Source organism: Bemisia tabaci, chromosome 7 (genome assembly GCF_918797505.1).
Source record: "Bemisia tabaci chromosome 7, PGI_BMITA_v3".
Lineage (NCBI taxonomy): Eukaryota > Metazoa > Arthropoda > Insecta > Hemiptera > Aleyrodidae > Bemisia > Bemisia tabaci.
In genome coordinates this window covers 43,002,814-43,025,093 of record NC_092799.1, presented here as the reverse complement: position 1 = coordinate 43,025,093, position 22,280 = coordinate 43,002,814, and the positions used below count along the sequence as shown (strand labels likewise).

Sequence of the window (22,280 nt, the reverse complement as noted above, 5' to 3'; positions counted from 1 at the left end):
CCCTCCTGCCCCCGCCCCCCTAATTATCCGAGGGCGAAATTTTTGCCCAAGCATCGGGACACTATACAACATCTGACAAAGTTTGGGGCCAAATCCAGGGGGGGGCCGCCAAATCGGCGTTTTTGGAACAACCTCTTTACAACGAAGAAGTTCTACTGTTACGTGTGACGGTAAACGGTGTTAAGTAATGAATAAATCGAAAGCCGTTTTCACACGTGGGTAATTCTACAAAAGCTCCCTGGTAAAAATTGGCGATAGAAGCTGCGTTTCAAAATACCATAGGAGTTCTTATAGCCGACTGAAGAAGGCGATAGAAAATCATATAGCTGGCTGTAGAAAGTGGAAAAAATCATACGGCCGGGCTACACGAAGCGATGAAAAATTATACAGCCGGGCTATAGTTCCTATCACCGGACTTTACACTATATCGCCTGGCTGTTGCTTTTTCGCCATCGGCTATAAAAGGCTATAAGAAATTGTGTAGAAATTCGTGTGCTTTGTAAATCCTAAAGTTTGTACGGAATCACCTTAATATTTACAAAACGCACATTATATTTTCCTTTGCTACATATTTTTTTTTCATCAATTACAATGAGAATGATCCATACAGAGTGTGCAAACATTTCAAAGTCATGAGTTGAAAAACGCTGACTCCACGAGATTAAATATTAGAGCCTAACACAAAGCGGAGCGGCGGCGCACTGGCGCCTACAAACCTAACAGGGATACTGCACGCATTGCGCAATGCGTGAAGTATCCCTGTTAGGTTTGTAGGCGCCAATGCGCGTTTCGCGCTGGCTGCCGCCGCCGCGCCGTAGCGTACCACGGCGCTTGAAGCAACTATTTCCACACCAGAGGTATTGCACAGTATCATACGAAATTGAAGGCGCTCCAACATATTAGGAATGGCAGTCGTCCTTCAAAAGTACGGAGCTTTCCTCGCAAAATAAATCAAGATACTACGGCCCAAAAAGAGAGCGGTAGTCCAAAAACTCACTAAGTCCTAGCATCCGAAATTAGTAACGTTTAGCATACACTTTATCGCCAGGCTGTTGCTTAATCGCCATCGGCTATAAAAGGCTATAAGAAATTGTGTTGCCGGCTGAGAAGCTATTGGGAATCTTACAGCCGGCTGTAGGTCTATGGTATTTTGGAACACAGATTCTACTGCCAATTTTTACCAGTGCTATCCAATTTGACCTTAACTATGTTATTTTGGATTGAGAGTTTTGAAGATTTGGATCATAGGCGAATGCCCCCTTACCTTGAGTGAAAAGATTCTCAGGTTCTGCCATTATTCATTTAATATTTCCATTGTCGCTAGTAGCTATAATCCACAATTCGGAGAAAAAATGGGGAAACACCTTCAGACAAGCTCGTTTCCACACCACCTTAGGAGAGCCCGATCAGGTACTGCTCCCGGAGGTAGAGCTTTCGGTGCGTTTTTTTAACATGGTATCGCCAAGAGCCCTAATCCACGGAGGGAAGAGGGAAGAGGAGGGGAAGAGGGGAGAGGGAGGAAAGAGGAGAGGGAAGGAAGAGAGAAAACAAAATAAAACACTTACCAACGCTGCCGTAGCTCCATCCACTGCTCCATGTCGTTTTTGACACTGCCAAAAAAAAAATCTGTGCCCGCGGGAGACGAGAGTAGTGCCCTCTACAATTGATTAACGTGAACAATCAAAACGGTATCTTACCTTCGGTTGCGGGGACCAGCGTTCAGCAGCAGCAGCAGCTCCTTCAGATATTTCACCAAAGCGGAGTCGTCCTCCGATTAAGATATGAGTTTAAGTAAAATATCTACAATATTGTAATCAAGATTCAATCATTATTATTTTTTTTTTTTAAATCTAATTAGCCCTCAATGGCTAATCCCATCTGCCTACATAATCCGGTAGCTTGATAATACATCACGTGCTTAAGTCCTCGTAAATACGTTGTCCTAGAACTGCTTTCATTCTGAAGAGTTCAAAAGTATTCATTATCAGCCAAGCCAATACGACTGGAACTCTATCAGATCTGTAAGTAGGTAGTGGAGCGGACAAAATTTCCCGCCCCGCCAGTTTGAATCTTTGCCCGCAATTTCAAATCTTTGCCGTACAGCGCGCGCCTAAACACAGCGCGACACACGTCATCATCAGCTGTGCAACGCCACTCATCACAAAACCCTAACCTCAAAGTGTGATAGCAAAGCAAATGTATCAATGTAGCAAGTTCCGGAACTTCGAAATGTCTTGAATGATTGTGAAGTGTCACCAAAAAGTTCTTAATTGTGACAGTTTTTGTCCTTATATTTTTGTGTTTTCATGAATTAGATCATGTCTCTTCCAGGAAATGGCATTTACATCGTCCTGGGAGAGGTGTCCACCTTGCTGACAGCAATGAAACGGGGCAATAGGTGGTCTTCGCATTCTCAGCAGGTAATAATTTCATCAAGCCTTCAATGTTTTTTGAGCTTTGAATGAATCATAGGTCTTCAATTGCTCCTGCTCCTGTCATAAATGGTCAGAACCAACCGTCAAACTCCAGTACGGAATGTATGTTCACGAATGTCAAAGGACGATGAGTGCCCCGTCACTACTTCCAATATTGTCACAGTTCTATATTGACTGTCACCCTCAAAGTCCATATCAGTCATTCTGTGTAGAAATGAAAGCAGACTTGACTGATTGAAGCCATAATTTATGTCAAAGGTCATTTTATTTAGTAATCTACAGGTAACATAATCTTAAACGAAGCCAATTAAAGTCTGAATAGTGTTAAAACTACCAGTACTGACTCAATTTTGATCCTATTGGAATAGTGGGGATAACATAGTCTCCTAGTTAATAACGAACACTCTAATGATTTCACAGCTGTGTAGTTACGCTAGTTCAACAAAGTGTAGACGCCTTTAGCTGTCATCAAATAAGAATGCAACTGTGAAGGCAAGCACCACTTGAATGACAGTGTCAAACAGTCTGGATTGTAACGCAATATTGATAAATTTCAATTTTTCGCGGTGCCCTGTGTATGCTGAACTCTTTCCTTTTCAGCTCTAGACTACTGTTAAACGAAACATTATCACTGTTAACACCCTAGGCAGTAGTTGGTATCTATCATTACCCGCGGGAAATCCAAGAATCTGGCTGTCAACTTTGGTAGACTTTTCCTTGGGCTGAAAATCATTGATTTTTACATGTTAGAGCAATTACCTCTAATTTTTTAATGTTGTAGGTAAAGGTAAAGATCCCTAATATGTTAAATAATTGGTTTGTGAAGTGTCAGTGCAAAATTCCATCCTTTATCACACTACAGTTTATTTACCCAACAGCTTCGGAAGGAAATATTGAATTACCTACAATTTTTCTTGATAGTAGACAGTCTTTGAATGACTCCGAATTTTCTCTTCTTCATACACGGCTTTCATTTACATGCATGATTTGCTTCAACAAAGAAGGTTCATTAATTGATTATGTTACTTCAGGGTGTAGTGTAATTACCTGTAGGTATACCTATTCTAGTCTTGCCAACTGGAATTTGTACTGTAAGGAGACATGTCAAATCATTTTTGCGAGTCATTTTTTCCATATAAACCAGACTCGCTAAGAATTTAATCAAATTTATTATGTAATGAATTCTCTAATTCATCTCAATTTCAAACTGCTAAAGTTGAACGAAGTCTTGTATCTCAATTTCATTGTTTTTTTCTTTTCTTTTCTCTCTGAATATTCAGGATAAAAAGACAGAAGCTCTTATCAAAAACTTTAACAATTTGAAAGACTCACTAAATCAAGTTGGAGATCTCGAACTTGTGAGTCCAAGCTCCTATCTAGGTAAGTCACATTTGCGTATTTTTGGTCTCAAACCAATCTAGTATATTGAAGTTGGTGAAAAACAAAGCTCAGGATTTAAATTTTGAGATCTTGGTGTTATTTTTCGGGAAGGGGGGGATGGAGCTAGGTGAGTATTTTAAAGTAAACTTTGCAGACATTACCTCAGAAATTAAACTTTTAGGTCTGCAACATCAGTTTAAACTTGGTTTGACAGGCTGTATGAGCGGCAAGATTCAATGTCATCTTGAAACTTTAATTGAATTTTCTCAAAATCTCCAAGATGTTTTTCATTCTGGCATTGTTTGAGGCTCCAATTCATTCCTAAACCGTGCTCTTAGTCCAAATGTGATGGTTTGCGTTAATTGTCAATTTTCAATTTGTGCTGTCTTTTCATTTTGTGTAATAATCCGCTGATACATTCGTCAACTCTTGAATCTACAATCCTTTCTCATTTTTCAAACTCTTGTTTTTATTAAATGATTCAAATAAGTAGTACAGTATTGATGGCATGCTAGATCTTAAGGCAGATTAAACTTAGTCTAAAGACCACATAATGTATTTTTAAACGAGGACTATTTCATCATATTTTTATATCATATATAAATGTATTTTTTTACCTGTAAAATGTTTTTTTTTTGTTTTTCTGCAGGCCCGTTTCTTCAGACAATCAAGTCTGACCAAGGAGCCAGTGTTTCTGGTGCTGTAACCAGCCTCGCTATCTCATCAATAAACAAATTTCTGTCCTATGAATTGATTGGTAGGTATCAACTTAACCTTAATTTGTCTGTAAAACCAAAAGGCGTATCATTTAGTATGCCCACAGGACATACCTGTAGTTGATCCATTCTTCTCACCTAGTTTTAAATTGATTTCTGTCCCAAAATGTGTAGCTTTAGTGTGAGTGAATAGTTGAGGTTTTTGGAAAATTCTTTGGAGTCATGTAATTAGGAGAGACATTGGAAATACTAGGAAGAGGTCTACAACTGTCTCATTAGTTTTGTTGGTCCTTTCAAAATAAACTTCGGGAAACTTTGGTGTGTTTTCCGCAATTGAATGAGATGTTAAATAAATTAATAAATGATTGTTTTATTTGTAAGGAACAAAAAAAAATTATTCATAAAATATTTCATAGTATAAAAAATATTTTCACTCTACGAATGCCAGCCACCCAAAATGAATCTACAGTTACCAAGACTAGTAAGTAGCATAGAATGTTACTTGTTACATAAACAGCTAAAAAAGAATCCAGAAAAATGTTTTGTCAAAAAGATTGAAAGGAAAACGAAATTGTAGCCTTCACTCTCCTTACAAAGTGATAAATTTTGATCTAAATTTCCTTGCAGGCAAAAAAACCTCCCCTCAGACCATAGAGAAAATTGCTGATGCTGTCACACATGCTCGGTTCGTTGGTACGGATGAAGTGAATGATGCTGTTGTTTTAATGAAAATTCTCCAGGTATTTTTAATAATGATGTTTTGTTTTGTTTCGTTTCGTTTCTGTTTGTCTTAGATTCCTCTTAGTTAACTTGTTATATTTTTTCATTTTGTGCACGCAGCATTGAGTGAAAAAACATCCTTTTTATGAACCATGCTTCCTCGAGTATTATATATTACTGCCGTACTGAAGACGAACGCAGTGTCAACATTTGACACCTGCCAAATTTCTTCCTATAAATGTTTAATTTTTGAGGAAAGTTTTGAATATCATTCCATGACATTTTTACACACTTGAAATTTTATTGCAATCATTCATCTAAGCCTAAAAGCTGCGAAGAAAATGTGTTCAACTCAAACAGAATTTCATGTTCTGACTTCAGCAATAAAATGAGGAGAGCAAAAAATTTGAGTTTTTCTTCACAATACATCATGAAGTACATCAAATCATTATTTGGGTATTGGAAGCCTTCCTTTGTGGAATTGTTGTGCATTGTAAAATTTGGATTTTTCAAACTTTCCTGTGAAACTATTTTTTAAGGAAATTTCAATAAAAAGTCCTTAAAATTCAGGAGACAAAGCTATCAAAGTGTGTAAATAGTGCATACAACCCGCACTAATATTTGACTTTCTGTTCTTTTTATTTTTTCAATCATTTTAGGTGCTAAGGACACTGATGGTATCGCCTGCTGGTACAATGCTAAGCGATGAGAAAGTCTGTGAAATTATGTTTAGTTGTTTTAAAATCTGTTTCGAAACTAGATTGTCTGGTATGTTATATTTTTACTTTCACTTTCTTGTTTTGAAAATAGCCTGTAATTCAAAGTGTTTCTGAGAAAGAAGGAGATATTTTCCAAGAACTCGAAGTTCAGTTTCTGTTTCGCACAAAATTATGTAAAAATTGTTGCCTGTGTAAGTATAAAAGGACAAAAATAAATTTTCCCCATTACATCTTTAGTCATTTAGAAGCACTGCAGAAAAGTTCTGTTTTCAATTAATTAATTTATTTATTTAACTTTTTCACAAATAAAATCAATTAATCAAACAAAGCCAAATACAGAAGTAAGATACTAATCAACAAAGAATAATCAAGAACAGCAAACAGTCTATAATCAAAACTATCAAGACTGTTTCCGTTGAAGTGAGCTCGAACTAAGGATTGAAGAACTAGAGGCATGAGTAATAAGGACCTCAGTCTTTAACAATTAATTAAAGCCCAAGTAATTTAAGATTGCTGATTTAATTCCTATTAAAGGAAGTTTAGAATCTGCTCTTTGAAGTTTGATTTAGACCTTACTTCAGTAGAATTTGTTTTTATTGTACTATCAAATCTCATTGTCAAGGTTTCTGCTTTTACAGATTTATTAAGGAGATGTGCTGAACATTTTCTAAAGGACATGGTGCAGCTTGTATTTATGCGACTTCCTTATTTAGATAGTTATGTAATTCCTACTTCCAAAGTGAGTGATGATATTTCTATTATCATAGAAAGTTAATCAGCGGCATGGGGTGCTTTGCGATGTATCGATTGTTATGCCATTTAAACCTATGGAAAAGGATCGATAAACAGGGTGTTCACAGCAAACACCTTAATAATCGATTCTTTACTATAAGTATAAATGGCATAACAATCAATACATTGCAATTCACGCCACGCCACTGAAGTTAATAGTATGTCCCCTAAAAATTAGGGCAATTCCTTTATCAAAATATTTTCAATTTGAAACTCAAAACTAGAACAGTTTTTGCTTATCTACTCTCATTATTAGTTTTTACTCTTTAAACAGCTGGTTTTGATGCAATCTAACTAATTGCAGAAATGCAGGTTTCTGAAAATCCATCAATCAAACATCTTTGTAAAAACAGAATGTTTTTGCTAAATTCCAAGTTCGATAAAATTTGACTGGATAGTCTCAAAATGTCAAAACAGGCAACCTCTTGCTGCATCTGACGCAGAAATGTATTTTCCTTCACATTACTGTTCTTATAAGATTGCATGCCTGACTATTTTGTTCGCATAAAAGAGGGCGTTACACAGTTTCCTTGATGAAAAGAGTTTTGCGTTTACAAGTACCCTCACAATTTCAGAAACTAATCATTCTGTGCAGGCTTCGAAGTTGCTGTAATTTGTTCAAAACGTGGAATATTTTTCTTGACTAATTTTATGTTTTTTTTATCGATTTTCCCAGAAATTAGAGTTAAGATCTAGCAGTACGGATAATACTCGTAGCAGGAGAAAGTACCTTGGTTCTAAAAGTAAAACAAGTCAAAATGAGGGGAGCTCGCATGATACGCCAAAACCATCAGGTAAAAATTACAACATTTCATTATACCTTTACTACCCTATGTTTAATTTCAAAATTTCAGTTATGTATGCAGTAAACAGCTGTCAGTCACCCCTCCTATGCACGGTTGCATGGCAAAACGAAAAAACTACTCACACCAAAAATGGGCAGATGTACATGACATGACATTGCGAGCGCCTTCAGGCCCCAGGCAATCAACAAGTCAAAGATTAGGAAACTCTTCGTATCAAAAGAAAATTTTCAAAATCCGTATGGAAAACCACATCCTCCAGGAAATAATTCTCTGCCTCCTTGCACATTTAAAGCATTTTAAAATATTTTTTAAATGTCAACCAGTGCGTCATTTTCACCTTTTTACAATTTTAAAGTGCGCTGAAATATTGGTTTTTATTTTGTAAACGAGTATGTTACACCTAATTTTACAACGTCCTGAAAAAGAAAGTTGGTCAGAAAAAACAAACTGAGGATCCCAGATGAGTCGGGAAAAAACAAATTTCCTGCATCCCAGGGTTAGTCTAGGGCAAGTCTAGTCGTAGGTTTGATATGTAGTACACATTCGAAATATTCAATTTAAAAGGCACCTCTGTCCATGCTACTTGGCTCTGCCTTAATTTTTCCTTACTTTTTTCACAAGTGTATTGTGGATTTTTTATCCCCTCAAATCTCATTTCTGGTTTTGCTTTTTGCCCTATTAGGAAGTGCAGAGACGACATCAGAGGGGAAGCCAGAATCACACCTAGCAACAACTCCTCAGGCAGAGCAGTCAGGAAGTATAGTCGATATGCAAGGTGCAATCCATGATAGAGCACCAGGAACTGACCAGCTTAACTCGGGTAAGAGTCAGCTGAGCTAATGGCCCCCCAAAAAAAGCAAAAAAGGAAAGTTGAAGCCCATAGTGCAGCCGAGCTGAGGAAGAACACCGTACAATCATTCAAGTGTTGCCAATTTTCCCCAACTAATTATTTATTTTTAAGGAATGCTGCGTAAATTTTTCCTTGAACTCTTCAGATATTGTAGATTAAAGTGCGAACATTGCCGTCTAAAAAATTCCGAATTTTCCCAGTAAATTTTTTTTTATTGAAGAAAATGTAGCAACGCCTGAAGGCTCTTACAGCGTTTTTCCTAAGCATTGTAGAATGGATCAGCAGGCTGAGTCAGAACTTACCTGTTTATCTATTATCTAGCAGCATGCCATTGCCTCTAAAGTAAGTAATGGGTTGGTTCAATAACATCATAACATACCATTCAATGAGAAGTTTCAGAGAATCAGAGAAGTCAGGATCTCTTAGTCAAAAACAACGGATTTCCTAGCACGAGAAATGAAAATTTGCTGTTCAAAATTGATTCAAATCTCATTTAATAAAGGAATTTGAATTCTTTAGTTAAGAACTGTTGTTACACACAAAATAAATTTATCACCCATCCCACAGAAAACTGTTACAGCTCTTTTCGGCTGGAGAACATGACTGTTGTCCATGTCTAAAATCAAGACAAATATAATTTACTCAGTCATCACTCAGAAGATGCCAGACTCTATCAGGAAATTATTCAAAATATAAAATGTAACTTTGATTCTTCAAAATATCAAGGAAATTTACGTAGGGTTGAACAAAAATAACTTTGCCTTTGAGAAAGAGATTATAACTTTCATTGAGTTTTTCTCCTCGGCGAGTGACACGTTAAGATGGTATTGGTTTGTTGGTTAAATAATGACAGAATCGTTTCTTGATGGTTACATCGCACAGCTTGATTATGAATGTTTTACATCACATTCACAAAAAATGTCTTCATCATCTTTTCCTTAGAAATACATGGGATAATCCCAATGAACATCTCTTCTAACATGTTTGTGCGACTTTGAACAACAGTTCTTTTTTTTCTTTTAAAAATGAAATTTGCATTTTTAGCTTTTCGCTCACTTACTATGGATTATATTTTTTTCTTGCAGCACCTGATGTCAATCCCTCAACAGAAAATATGCAAGCTTCAATAGAGTGCACTGATTCCAGTCACTCAGTCAACCCAACGCAGTTCAATCAAAATGATGTAAAGATAGATATAATGGAGGAACACTTAGATGATCAAACAAAAGAGGTACTTAATGCTTTGTAAGATTTCGGAGAGTTAACCGTTTGCTTTAATAATCGTTTCTTGTGCACAGGTAGACTTTGTCATTCCTCTGGTAAAAATGAGTGAGATTCAATAGCTGTTCGTTATTTTGTGGTGTATTTCAGTCAAGATTGAAAATTGACTGGTTCTTTGTAACATTCGATTCTGTCTATGGAAGTAACGAGACATCTGAAATTATAAAGAATTTTCAGATGAGGTTCGAAGCATTCAAAACCTCAGAAAAAATTATATTGGTTTAAATTGGGGAGAAAACAGAGGGTTCAGAGGAAATAAATTTTTTGCATTTTAACAAGGAATAAGTTTCACCATAGTTCAATTCAGCTTTAACTCTAATTTTTTATTTTCTCTGGCGTTGATTTGATTTTTCTTCAGAATATCATTTTATTACAGTTTTCAACCCGTAATGTTAGTGATTTTCCTTCATTTACCTCATACCATAAAAAATTTGAAATCAGTTATTGAAATCACCAGCAAAGTGAGGTTTTAAAAGTTTTTTCAGCATTTTATAACTGAATCTTCATACGAAAACAAAAAATCATCCTGCACAATAATTTAAGTTGACAACTTTGCCAGTGGCGAGGTGTGAAAAAATATCAATATTTCCCCATTCGAAGCTATAGTAAATAATTCATTATTAAGGTGTTCGTTGCAAACACCCTGTTCTTCGATCCTTTGCCATAGGTTTAAATGACAGATCAATCGATATATTGCAAAGCATGCCACGTCACTGAATTTAGCCCCTTCTGTATCGAAAAATGGCCTAATTTGCTAGAAAACCATTGAAAATGTGCACATAGTGGCTTAAGTTTCGGGAAGAGTGGACTGCCCCTTGCAGTGAGGAACTGCTATCTCTGGCTCAACCACAAAAGCACCTATCTGAATAGGGAAATTAGTGGCACATATTGTTTCTAAAATGAATCAGAAATATGAGTTCCTCATTGAAAAATGCACGCCAATTGACATTCACCACATTGGCTCCGACCTTGTGTTGAAGAACCATGTCCAACTTGTCAAATTGAGTAAATGTGAATCAAAAGTTGTCCTCTTTTATGATTGTTAGCTCTAAAGAGCAATGCTTCATTGACTTTTGAAAAAATAAAACCTGCAAACCATTCATGTATGTACTCATTTGTCACATTCAGGAAGACGGATTTGTGAAGATCGATGCCAATAATGAGAATATTTATGGTGCTTCTATGGAAGAGAATGACTTTTCCAACCCAGAACCAACCCCCTCCAAAGCTGAAGCAGAAAGTAAAGGTAATTTCTAAATGATGAAGATCCTTTTTATTCTCGATCTTCTCTTTCTTTTTCAACATTTTATTTCCCATTTTAAAGAGGCAATTTTTTTATGTCCTGTGAGTAATGAAAAGAAAACTCTATCTCAAAAAAACTTGAGAAGTTTGTCGGGTTAGGTTTTTTTTATCTTTCATGTTCTTCATTTTAGGATGTTAAGTTTTTTATTCAGGGTGACAAAAGTTCCTGTACTTCAAAATTTCCTGACTTACCCCTAACTTCTCAAGGTTTTTTTTTTTGTTTGTTTGTTTGTTTGTTCGTTCTTTTGCATGATTTCTCATGAAAAAAAAAAAAAAAAAAAAAAAAAAAACTTTTCCAAAGAAATTTTAAAGTCCAAGTCTCTTAAAATTGAAAAAAAAAAATGGGATTTCTTGGTTGTAAAAGTAAAATGTCAATATTCCCCAGCAAAATTATCTGACTTTTCATGAATTTTCGGGATTTGGCACAGTTCCCTGACTTTTCTAGGTTTTCACTGACTTTTCAAGCATTTGTCACTCACTAGTTTGACAAATGAACCAGACAGTAGCTTTTTTCTCAAAAACAGCCTCCTATTGAGGAGTTTTTAAGACTAGCGTACTTAAAATTGTGCAAAAAGTAATTAAAGGTTGAAGAAATAAGGAAAACTAATTATGCAGTTATTTATTGAAAAATAACCTAGATGTCACTGTATACCTGGAAGCGGCAGGTAAAAGATGTAAGTGACTGTGCAAATGAGTTGATGTTATCCAAAAAAAGGAATAATTTTTTTGGCATATTTCAAAAATAATGTAACCGATTACAAGTTAAATGTTTTCATTCCTGCGCCAATGCATTCAGTCCCATTTCAATTGTACATTCCATATCCGTTTCAGATTAATTTTTGGTATCCTAGAGCTCCATAAAAAAAAAACCTGACCTCTCTACAAATCATTACACATTACAAAAGAGCACCCATTCATTTTCGTCTTTTTTTCAGATGAAGAGAAAGCCTTAGAATATGTCAATACCCAAGGGGTTAGATTCAAAACGCAAGATCCAATTCTAGATTCTTTAGAAGGTAAGCTGATTAAATTTTCATCAATCAATACATATTTATTTTTAAAAGGGTCTTATGTAATTTGCACACTTGTTTTTTCAAGTGACAACTTTAAGTGTCCGTTATTTACTGATAAAAATGTCAAATTATCTTAAATCCTAATGTACAGTCTCTGTACATTTTGCAGATAGCTAGGGCCGTTGCTCCGGCCCACCCATTATATTATTGTAAATAGTTCACAAGTTATAACAAATAGGGTTAATACATGTATTTTGTAGTTCTCTATATATTTAATAAAGAAAGAAAGAAAGAAAGAAAAAAAAAATTAAAATTAATTTTGCACACTTCCTGGTACAAAGATATCAACCTCAAAAGATGACTACAGTATGCATCAATCTACAATTAAAAACTGTCATTATCCAACAGAATTTCGAAAATTTGATAATAGTGTTATTTTTAAATAAAACTTTGCATTTAAACCAATTCCATTGGTCATTTCCCAACCTAAATAAATCGACTCATAAACTCGGTTTTGAAACTTTTGCAACTGACCAATTGTGCGCCTTTTGTTTCAGCTGGGCTTGAGTCTAAAGGGACCGAGATTATTCCTTATGGCTTAGGTTGTGTCATTGAACTTCTGAGGTTTCTGGTATCTCTTTGTAATTCGTATGACAAACAGAACACGGAGATCATGACTTTTACAAGTCTTTCACTTCTTACTGTGGCATTGGAGTTGGGAGCAGATCCCATGTCTAAACATCCAGCTCTGTTAGCCTTGATTAAAGACAGTATGTGTAGGAACTTCTTTTCGGTAAGTTTAGAACAAATTCCATGTTGGATTTACTGGAAAAATTCGGAGAATTTTGGAATAAAATTTACCAATGTAGCTTAAGAAAATGACTTTCAGAATAATGCAACTGTCCATAATTATGATACTCATATAAAAAATCTTGTTAGGAATTGAAGTGCTGAAAGTAGGAATAAAAACAAACTATGTTTTGATTAAGAGAAACAATTAATCTTACTTTTATATGTACCTGAAGATGGCAGTAAAAAGCTGAAACGATTATTGTGCATACAGATAGAAGCGATTATTCATCGGATAGGACAGGCAATAAAACCAGTCTCAAAATTTACCAGATCCATAGCACTTTTTTTCCTTTAATTTATTCCCTAAAAATACAAAGTGAAGTTAGCTTTTATGAATTTTTCGAAACTGTAAACGGCAAAGAAACCCCGTTTTGAGAATGCCAAAAATGGGACTCGTTTAAAACGATATTTTTGGCGGACTCTGATGACGAAACCAGGAGAAACAGTGTTTGATATTGGCTAAACTTAGCTTGAGGCATGGCCTTCCTATGTCAACTAGGCTGTCGAATTTTGATCAGCTTTTTCTCCCTTCAGAAATGCATATTTGAACTCTTTTATTTTTTCATAAAATTTTACATCAGAAAATTTTACTACAATCCTGCAAAAATTCCTTGCCTCCGTTTAATTGTTCACATTTTCCCACTAACAGTTTGCTTAGTTTAAAGCAGAAAAGCTTCCAGAAAATTTCTGGTACCCAACTATAAGGCCGCTCTCCGAATTAAGACTTTTTAAATTTTTGAAAGAACAGATAGTGAAAAATAATATTTTTAGGCACTGAATTTCTGATTTGTATATAGATTAATACGTGTATATCACAAACTGGTTATTTTGTTACATTTTATGAATGAATTATTTTTTTTTCTTTCTCCCTTTTAGCTTTTGAATACTGAGCGCATATCCTTATTGGCTGCTGATTTACGATGTTGTTTCTTGTTATTCGAATCACAGCGATCTCATCTCAAGTTTCAGCTAGAGGTAAGTTCACTTACTGGCAAGAATACCAAGCCCCTTTGTTTCTTTCTTTATTTTTCTAAATAATGGAAATTGGTGGTCAGAACATAAAATTTAAAGATATATTCAACCTTTCATTAAAAAGCCTGGTCGAAGTTTTCCACCGGAAAAAGAAATGCGAAAATAGTGAATTTCCTCAAAGCATTTTCAGAAAGTGATCCACTGAAAGGTCGACCATAACTATCATTCAAGACTGTTTGTAGCGAAGTACAGTCTAATTGAGGACATTTTGGTAAAATGGTATTTTTACCATGCTATCAGAGTTGACAAGTTTGCCCTGATTGCAACCTCAATTCTGACTGGTTTCGGATAAATGAACTTTAATTTCAGTGCAAACATTTTTAAGAGAGTAAGCTAATTACTTTATAGAGTGTTGTGCATTAAATAACCTGTTCTGTTTTTCAGGTTTATCTCAGTCGCCTAGCAGAGCTGATCTCTTCAGAGAAAAGCTCCTATGAAGTCCGTGAATTAGCCCTTGAAGCTCTAGTTCAGTTATGGCGTGTTCCTGGCCTCATCACAGAATTATACTTGAATTATGATTGTGATCTTTACTGTCCTAATTTATATGAGGACTTGACCAAGTTGCTATCAAAGAACGTTTTTCCTGTAACTGGTATTCATAGTACTAACCTCTTGGCGCTTGATGCTTTGCTTGCAGTCACCGATTCCATCGAGAGTCATTGTCATTCTCGAATCAGCAACAATATCGCCCAATCAGACTCAACAGACTCATTGGTAAGCTCTAAAAAATCCAGTCCACCGCAGAGTGCTCAAAAATATCCTAGTCAATCACCAAATAGCATCTTTATGCGAATTAAAGTCTCCGACTCAATCCCTAGTCATGAACAGTTGATGGCTGTCAAGCGGAAGAAAAAGCTTCTTGCCAGCGGTACAGATCATTTCAACGCTAAACCAAAAAAAGGAATTGAATTTTTGCAAGAACAGGGTCTTCTTTCATCACCTCTAGACCCCATTGAAGTTGTTCATTTTCTGAAAGAAAATCCACACCTCAGCAAAAAGATGATCGGTGAATTTATCAGTAACCGTGCAAATTTAGCAGTCTTGGATGCCTTCGTGAAGTCATTTGATTTTAGTGACACGCAAATTGATGAGGCCCTCAGGATGTACCTGGAAACTTTCCGTTTGCCAGGGGAGTCACCATTAATATCGCTTGTAATGGAACAGTTTGCAGATCACTGGCACAAATGCAACGGAGAACCATTTGTCAACTCTGATGCTGCATTCACTTTAGCTTACGCAGTGATAATGTTGAATGTGGATCAGCATAATTACAACGTGAAACGGCAAAATAATCCTATGACACCGGAAGAGTTCAAGCGTAACTTATCAAAAGTCAACGGTGGCCAGGACTTTGATCAAGACATGCTCGATGATATTTATCAGTCAATTAAAAATGAAGAAATCGTTATGCCTGCAGAGCATACTGGACTTGTCCGTGAAAATTACTTGTGGAAGGTTTTGTTGAGGCGGGGAAACAGCAAAGATGGAACCTACATTAGAGCTCCAGATGGGATGTTTGACCATGATCTTTTCTCCTTGATTTGGGGCCCAATAGTGGCTGCTCTGGGATTTGTATTCGACAAATCTAGTGACCCAAATATCTATATGAAAGCAATGATTGGCTTCCGAAAGTGTGCTACAATATCTGCTCATTATGGAATGAGCAACGAATTCGATAACCTCACAGTTTCTCTTTGTAAATTTTCAACTCTTTTGAGCACAGTCAGTAACTATGATAGCTTGACTGTTGCCTTTGGTGAAAATCATAAAGCAAGAGTTGCTACCAAAACAATGTTTAATTTGATTCATCGCCATGGCGACACATTGCGAGAAGGATGGAAAAGTGTCCTGGAGTGTATTTTACAACTGTACCGCTGTAATTTGCTGCCAAAAATACTTGTTGAAGCAGAAGATTTTATCGACTTGAGCGGAAAAATTTCTCTCGTTAGAGAGGAAACACCATTGAACACTAAGACTGAGTCTGGATTACTCAGTTCTCTTTACTCGTACATTGCTCTTGCAGCTGAAACTGGTAATCAAAGAACCGGCACTGCTGAAGATGAGGAGGCAATACAAATTGCCAGAGACTGCATTCATGAGTGTCACCTAGAACAGCTTATAACTGAGTCTAAATTTCTTCGGATTGACTCAATGCAACAGCTTGTGATTGCCCTAATACAAACATCGTACAGTCCTGAGGGGGTTGTAGCTCTTGGAACGCCTCAGAACGAGGATAAAGCTGTCTTCTTCCTTGAATTCATGTTAAAAATAGTCATTCAGAACAGAGATCGTGTAACAGTAGTTTGGGAAAATGTTAGAGACCACATTTACACTCTTCTGATGGGCGCTGCTGCCTGCGATCACCATTTTCTGGTTGAACGATCGGTGGTTGCTCTTTTACGGCTCTCAATCCGGCTCATGAGGCGGGAAGAAATGAGCCCAGTTGTGGTGCAGTCATTGCGGATGTTACTTCTCTTAAAGAGCTCAGTTTTGAATCGGGTTGTTTGTCAAATATCCTACGGCCTGTATGAATTACTGAAAACTAGTGCAGCGAACATACACTCTGCTGCTGATTGGACTATTATCTTCACCCTTCTTGAATGTGTGGGTGCCGGAATGCCACCACCAAAAGTCATCGGTAAAACTTACTCTCAGGAAATTAGTGGGACCAAGTCAGATGGTGAAATCTCAAGTGTTGCTGGGGAAGAAGATAGTGGGCTAGGAAATGAGAGAGGTTATACATCTGACTCGGAACTAAGCCGCCTGACTCCATCGCCTACATCTACTTTGTCTGAATCCAAGTCACTCGGAGGAATACTAGTCAGTAGAGAGGGCGAAGCAGAGCCTCTATCTGTTCGTCCATTCACTCAAACCAAATTCTCCTTGCCCTCAGACCAGGAATTACAACTACACGATCCGTTTGCATTAGTCAAATGTTGTGAAAGTCTAGCATTTCTAGTCCGAGATGTTGCACATATTACACCCTACAATTTTGAACGTTGCATCAGCTGTATTAGAACTTTTGTCGAAGCTAGTCTTATTACCATTGACAAGAAAAGTTTACGGAAAACTGTCAACGAGTCAAAAGCAGCTCCTGCGAAACCAAAACGGAAACTTCTTCTGAAGAAGAAAAATGAGGAATCAGGCAAAACGAAAACTCCGTCAAATCCTTATGATGGTGATGAAAGTGATTCGGAGGACTTGCCTAGCGGTTATCATCAAGTGCCTATTCAACTTTTAGACCTCATGCACACGTTGCACACAAGAACTGCTCAAATTCATCGATGGTGGGCAGAAGAAAACTCCGACGCTCAACTCACATCCCTCTGGGCGCAAGGGTGGTGTCCACTTCTTCAAGGAATAGCTCGCTTATGCTGTGATTCAAGGAAACAAGTTCGAATGAGTGCAATGACATATCTGCAGAGGGCTTTATTAGTCCATGACCTTCAAGCATTGACAGCTGATGAATGGGCAGCATGTTTCAATCAAGTTCTTTTTCCTCTCATGACAAGGCTATTGATTCCACCGGACTTGGACGAGACGAGAATGAGAGCTGCCACCCTATTATCAAAAGTGTTTCTTCACCACCTTACGCCCCTCCAATCTCTTCCATCTTTCCTAAATATCTGGCTAACAATCCTTGACCTTATGGGCAAGTACATGGTCGTTCACAACAGTGACCTCCTCTCAGAAGCGATCCCTGAGTCGCTGAAAAACATGCTGTTAGTCATGGACAGTGCCAAAGTTTTTTCACAAGGGGAGCAGAGGACAGCTCTTTGGGACATTACCTGGAACCGGATCAATGCCTTCTTGCCCAACTTGAAGGAGGAACTCTTCAAATCGCCGGAAGCTCCTCCTCCGCCTCCTCCACCAGTCAACCCAACATCATTTCAGCATCCATCTCCAGCCTCACCGCAAGTTCCAATGTCTTTACCCTTGCAGTTGCCGGAAACAATACAATCACCTCAGGTCCTACTCTCACCTCAAACATCTCATATCCCACAGACCGTTCAAATGCCTCAACCCCTCCAAGTACCCCCAAACCTCTTTACCCCGCAAATGTTCCCAACATCTCAAACCCCGCAAAACCTCCCAGTGCAGTCTCTTCCGCTTCAGGCGTTACAATTTTCACAGCCACTCCAAATTTCACAAACACTGCAACTGCCTCAAACACCCCTGGCACCTCACACACCTCAGTCGCCAACCTCTGAAATTCAAACTCCCCCTTTATCATCTGCTGGGACCCCTCACTCATATAGTAATATCTAAGTAATTTGTTATTCATTTTGTTGAAAAATAATTTGTCTCTATTGCAACGTCAATTATTTCATTCCAATTATTTTAGCATCATTAAGTGAAGCTGTGATGATCTAAAAAACCTGTTGCTCCTGGTTTTCCGCTGAACTAGTCTTTGTTACATGAGGCACTGAGACTTGAAGTTTCATCAAAGCAGACTATTATATAAAGCCTCCTTCTTAGCATAAGCGCTGTAGACTTATGAAACATTCGAGGAAAATCTGGGGTATTGTAATGAAATTTAACGGTGACAAAATACCTTGATATTGATCCTCTAAATCCAATTATAAGGACTGGAATGACATTCAGTGTCCATAATCAATATTTTTCTCTCCTTAAAATGCCAAAGCTAGTTTCTTAAGCATTATTATCATGAAAATAAATATGAATTCATTGCATTGCATAAATGAGTCCCTAAAAAGTTCATTTAATCCTATGAATTAGATTGCAATGAATAGCAGGGTCTTAACTTGTGAAATGCCCTCCAGTTCTCAGCAATGTAGATATTTTTTTAATTATAATTAATGTATCTTGGTTTTTCAGAGCATTGTTCTTGTAAGTGTGCTTTTTTCCTCCCTTTTTAGAAACGATCTTTTTACATAATTAATGGCTCACACAAACTGAATCCTGCCGAACTTTCGCCTTTTCATCAGTTAGACCGAGTTTAACAAAAACGTAGCAAGTCGCATTTTCGGGGAAAATGAGTTGGGAGTAGTTTAGAATTCAACTAGCTGCAAATTTTCTGATGTTGAAAATTTAAAGTCAGGGCAAAATTTTGAACAAGAAAGTGGTAGTTAAACTTTGTCCTTGTTAGTTGTTAGAGGAATAAAATTTCTTTTTCAGTGGGTACAAACTTGATGTGACATTGCGCATTCCTGTAAAGCTCGGTCCAATTGTGGCAATCATATCTGTGCAGTCAATTTGACCCATAGTTGGACGTATTTAAATTAAAAGGAAGCATTTCAATTGTGACCTGGGCCTTGAGGTATGTAAGAATACATGCATGTCAGGGTTAATGCCATAATGAAGATACATGGTTCATTTTTTGTTTACTTTGTTCAATTCAAAATCAGTGGAAATTTAAGTATATATTTCATCATAAAATTAATAGGCTGATCAATCATGAAATAAGGAAACATGCTTGCCGCAGCTAATCATTGTCTGAAGATTTATCTGTCTAAAGCTGTTTTTTAAAACTTGAGGAATTCAATGTTGAAATCGCTGTAGCTCTTTTAAATTCATTTAAAACAATTATTTTAGAATATGCAGGATTTATCTGGTGATTTAGCCATGAGGCTATTTATGCATAAAAATGGAAAGAAAATTTGGAAGCAACGACTATTTTTTCAGATTATCCTTCGAGTAATCTTTGAAATTAGATAACATGAAATGTTATCAGTGAGTCAGCATTTATAATCCACCTAAATTCTTCAGAGCATTTATGACTTGGATGTTTATACAAGGTGCTTTTCAAGTCCCCTCAACACATAGCACCAACATGGTATATGTTTGTAATTATTTGTACATACTTTTAATTTTATGTTAATTTTAACAGAAGGAATTTGTTTTTATTTTAGTTATCGAATTGAAGAATAAAAATTGCAATTTTAAATTTCTTTTTATTAAAGTTACATACTTCTGTACCCAGTCTACAAAAAAATATTCAATCCAAGCTGTTTGAAATTTAATTAAAATTTTAGGGAAATGGAACACTTAAAATTTAATACGTTGGAGCTGAAGAGTTAGATTTCTTATTCTTGAGAAAAAGGGATCTTGGCGAAAAATGTTTAGAAATTAAGACATTAATACCACAGCTTAGAGCATTGGTTTGTAAAAATTTTGACTGCCAAAAGAAAAAGAAATACAACTAAACTAAACCAGGGTTAGTAAAGTTTAACACTTGTAGTTGAAAAAAAACTTACTTTTGAGAAAAAGTTAGCCAAAATTTTAGTATGCTACATCAAGACTAAAAAAACGTTAGATCATAAATATTGTAAATTTTCACACACCGTTGACACGATTGGCAGAACTTAAATGCTTGCAACTTTTTATTTCGGGTGTGTTCTGGAGAAAATGAAAATTACGATTTTTTTACCAAACTTTGCAGGAAAATGCACCCCTCTAAAATTGTCTTTGAGCGCTGAAATCCTTTTTCCTGTGGATAGTAAATGTTACAAATTGACCGATTTCTGTGTTTGAAATTCTTCAGGACCAATAGAGAATAATGAACTTTTTAAAATATAACTTTCCTTTGGCTACTTTCATTGAAAATAAGATTTTCCATGGTTGAAAAAGCACATGTTTTCCTGAGGTTTTGGTGATGCAAAAAATAGAGATCCTGAATCACAAGCCACCTTTGAAAAGGCACCTTCTTATTGAGTTCATAAACTACAATGAATTTCGGAACATTTTCTCAATATTTTTTCAATCACCAAAAATTGAGAGAAAAAATTTCCCTCAATTATGATGTTGCACTGGTGGGATGAACTGTTAAAGTTTTCCCCATGAATCTAGAGCAACGTTTGGAGAAGTCTGAGATATCATATCTGAATACAGAGAAAATGAAAAGCAAATTCTGTTTTGTAAAAATAATATTTTATTTATACAATGTGAAAACACTTTATCAACAGTCGGTACAATTTACAGCCACAATTAAACAAAGATTTGTCCACAAATTAAAAATAAAAAAAACACAGGTGCCTAACTAGAGGTATACAAGAGAATCAATAATTTTGAAGAAGTGCAATATTAAATTATTTCACTTATACAAGAGAGTAGGAAATCATTCCAAGACTAATGAAATTTTTTTTTGCTTTCCTCGAAGATAAAAATGAAATCAGTTAAAATTGACTAACTTGAGTCATTAGAGGAGCTGGAAGGAGAAAAATAGAGTGGCTATGAAATTAAGGCTTGTCTGTAGCAGGAGAAAACATTTCCCATGAAAATAGTGAATTTAAAATTTGCCTTAGAATCAGTCTTGACTAGTAGCAACTCAATGAACTTTCTCAGGTTAGTTCTAAGGTATGGTAGACTGAAATTTTCTTCTTCAGGAGGTAAGGATTCAGTGGCTTGAGACACACAACTTACTAAAGTTTTGAGGGGTAAAAAGAAACTTCCAGGAATTTTCCCTTTCACTTAGTGTCTTTCCTCCCTGAACATAACAGCTTCTAGCCGCGACAAAATTTAGAATTCTAGAGCAAAACTATTCTAAAACTCTATATTTGAACCAATCTACTCAACCTTGTAATCAAAATTATAGATTCTTTTGCACAGGAAAAATTTCAAGATATTTAACCACTAATATAATTTTGCGTCATGACAGAAAGCAAAAAAACCCCAAAGTACAAATTATACATTTACTGGCAACCTTCGACTGGGATATCTTTCTTACTTATGTCCCAATCTCTGTTTGTAACAAAACAAAACTACAACTAATTTTTTATCACAGAAACGATACATTCTTAACCAAATGCAATGGTTGATAAGAAATCGAAAATAACGTTGTAGTTGTAAAAAAAGAAAAAGAAAATAATTAATCTGATCTTGCTGATAGGAGCAGAATGGCTTCTGTAGTGCAAATATGCACCTCTATAATGATTATTTAACAAAAATTATAATAATTCAATCTAATTACAGTCAATTTTTAAATACATTTTAAGACAAAAGAGGTAAAGAAATCTAGACATCTTTTATTCTAAAAAGGAACAGGCTATTATGACGCTCCTCAAGAATTATTAAATTGTTAAAAAAGAGAGGAAAATGTACAATTACAAGCATTATAATGTTGATCCCAATAGCTATCTATGAAATGGATAGCAATGCTGATTCTGCACGATAATTGAGGGCCCTCCCAGCAAGCAGTATTGTATTGATCCGTCCAATCAATACTAAACTCAACAATAAGAATGTGTTGATTTTTCCTTGAGAGGGAGAGATGACTTAGACGAATAAACAGTTAATTTCAATAGTTTCATTCTGAAAACAGTGCCTCAAAATGTCAACTCTCATTTAATTTTTGACAGAAAAAGAACCAACTTTGTAGATTGAAAAGCATGTTCTTCATAACCACGAGAGAGGAAAATAAGT

The 22,280-nt window shown here is 36.1% G+C and overlaps 1 protein-coding gene across 1 annotated transcript; it reads left to right on the top strand.

Moving 5' to 3' along the window:
* The first annotated feature begins 2,164 nt into the window (after nucleotides 1-2,164).
* Nucleotides 2,165-19,806, top strand: garz (Sec7 domain-containing protein garz). Its single transcript, XM_019048326.2, has 14 exons — nucleotides 2,165-2,420; nucleotides 3,716-3,815; nucleotides 4,465-4,572; nucleotides 5,159-5,271; nucleotides 5,911-6,019; nucleotides 6,609-6,709; nucleotides 7,439-7,556; nucleotides 8,251-8,388; nucleotides 9,504-9,649; nucleotides 10,828-10,945; nucleotides 11,937-12,017; nucleotides 12,572-12,807; nucleotides 13,743-13,841; nucleotides 14,283-19,806. The coding sequence occupies exons 1-14, from the start codon at nucleotides 2,319-2,321 to the stop codon at nucleotides 18,165-18,167; spliced, it is 5,454 nt and encodes a 1,817-aa protein (XP_018903871.2). The 5' UTR covers nucleotides 2,165-2,318; the 3' UTR covers nucleotides 18,168-19,806.
* Nucleotides 19,807-22,280: the final 2,474 nt, after the last annotated feature.

What these genes read in the sequence shown, in the direction of transcription:
- garz (XM_019048326.2), top strand. Translation starts at nt 2,319, where the DNA reads ATGTCTCTTCCAGGAAATGGCATTTACATCGTCCTGGGAGAGGTGTCC. An exon ending in AACTGACCAGCTTAACTCGG is followed by an intron (nt 8,389 to 9,503) that starts GTAAGAGTCAGC and finishes TTTTTCTTGCAG; the next exon opens with CACCTGATGTCAATCCCTCA. An exon ending in AATTCTAGATTCTTTAGAAG is followed by an intron (nt 12,018 to 12,571) that starts GTAAGCTGATTA and finishes CTTTTGTTTCAG; the next exon opens with CTGGGCTTGAGTCTAAAGGG.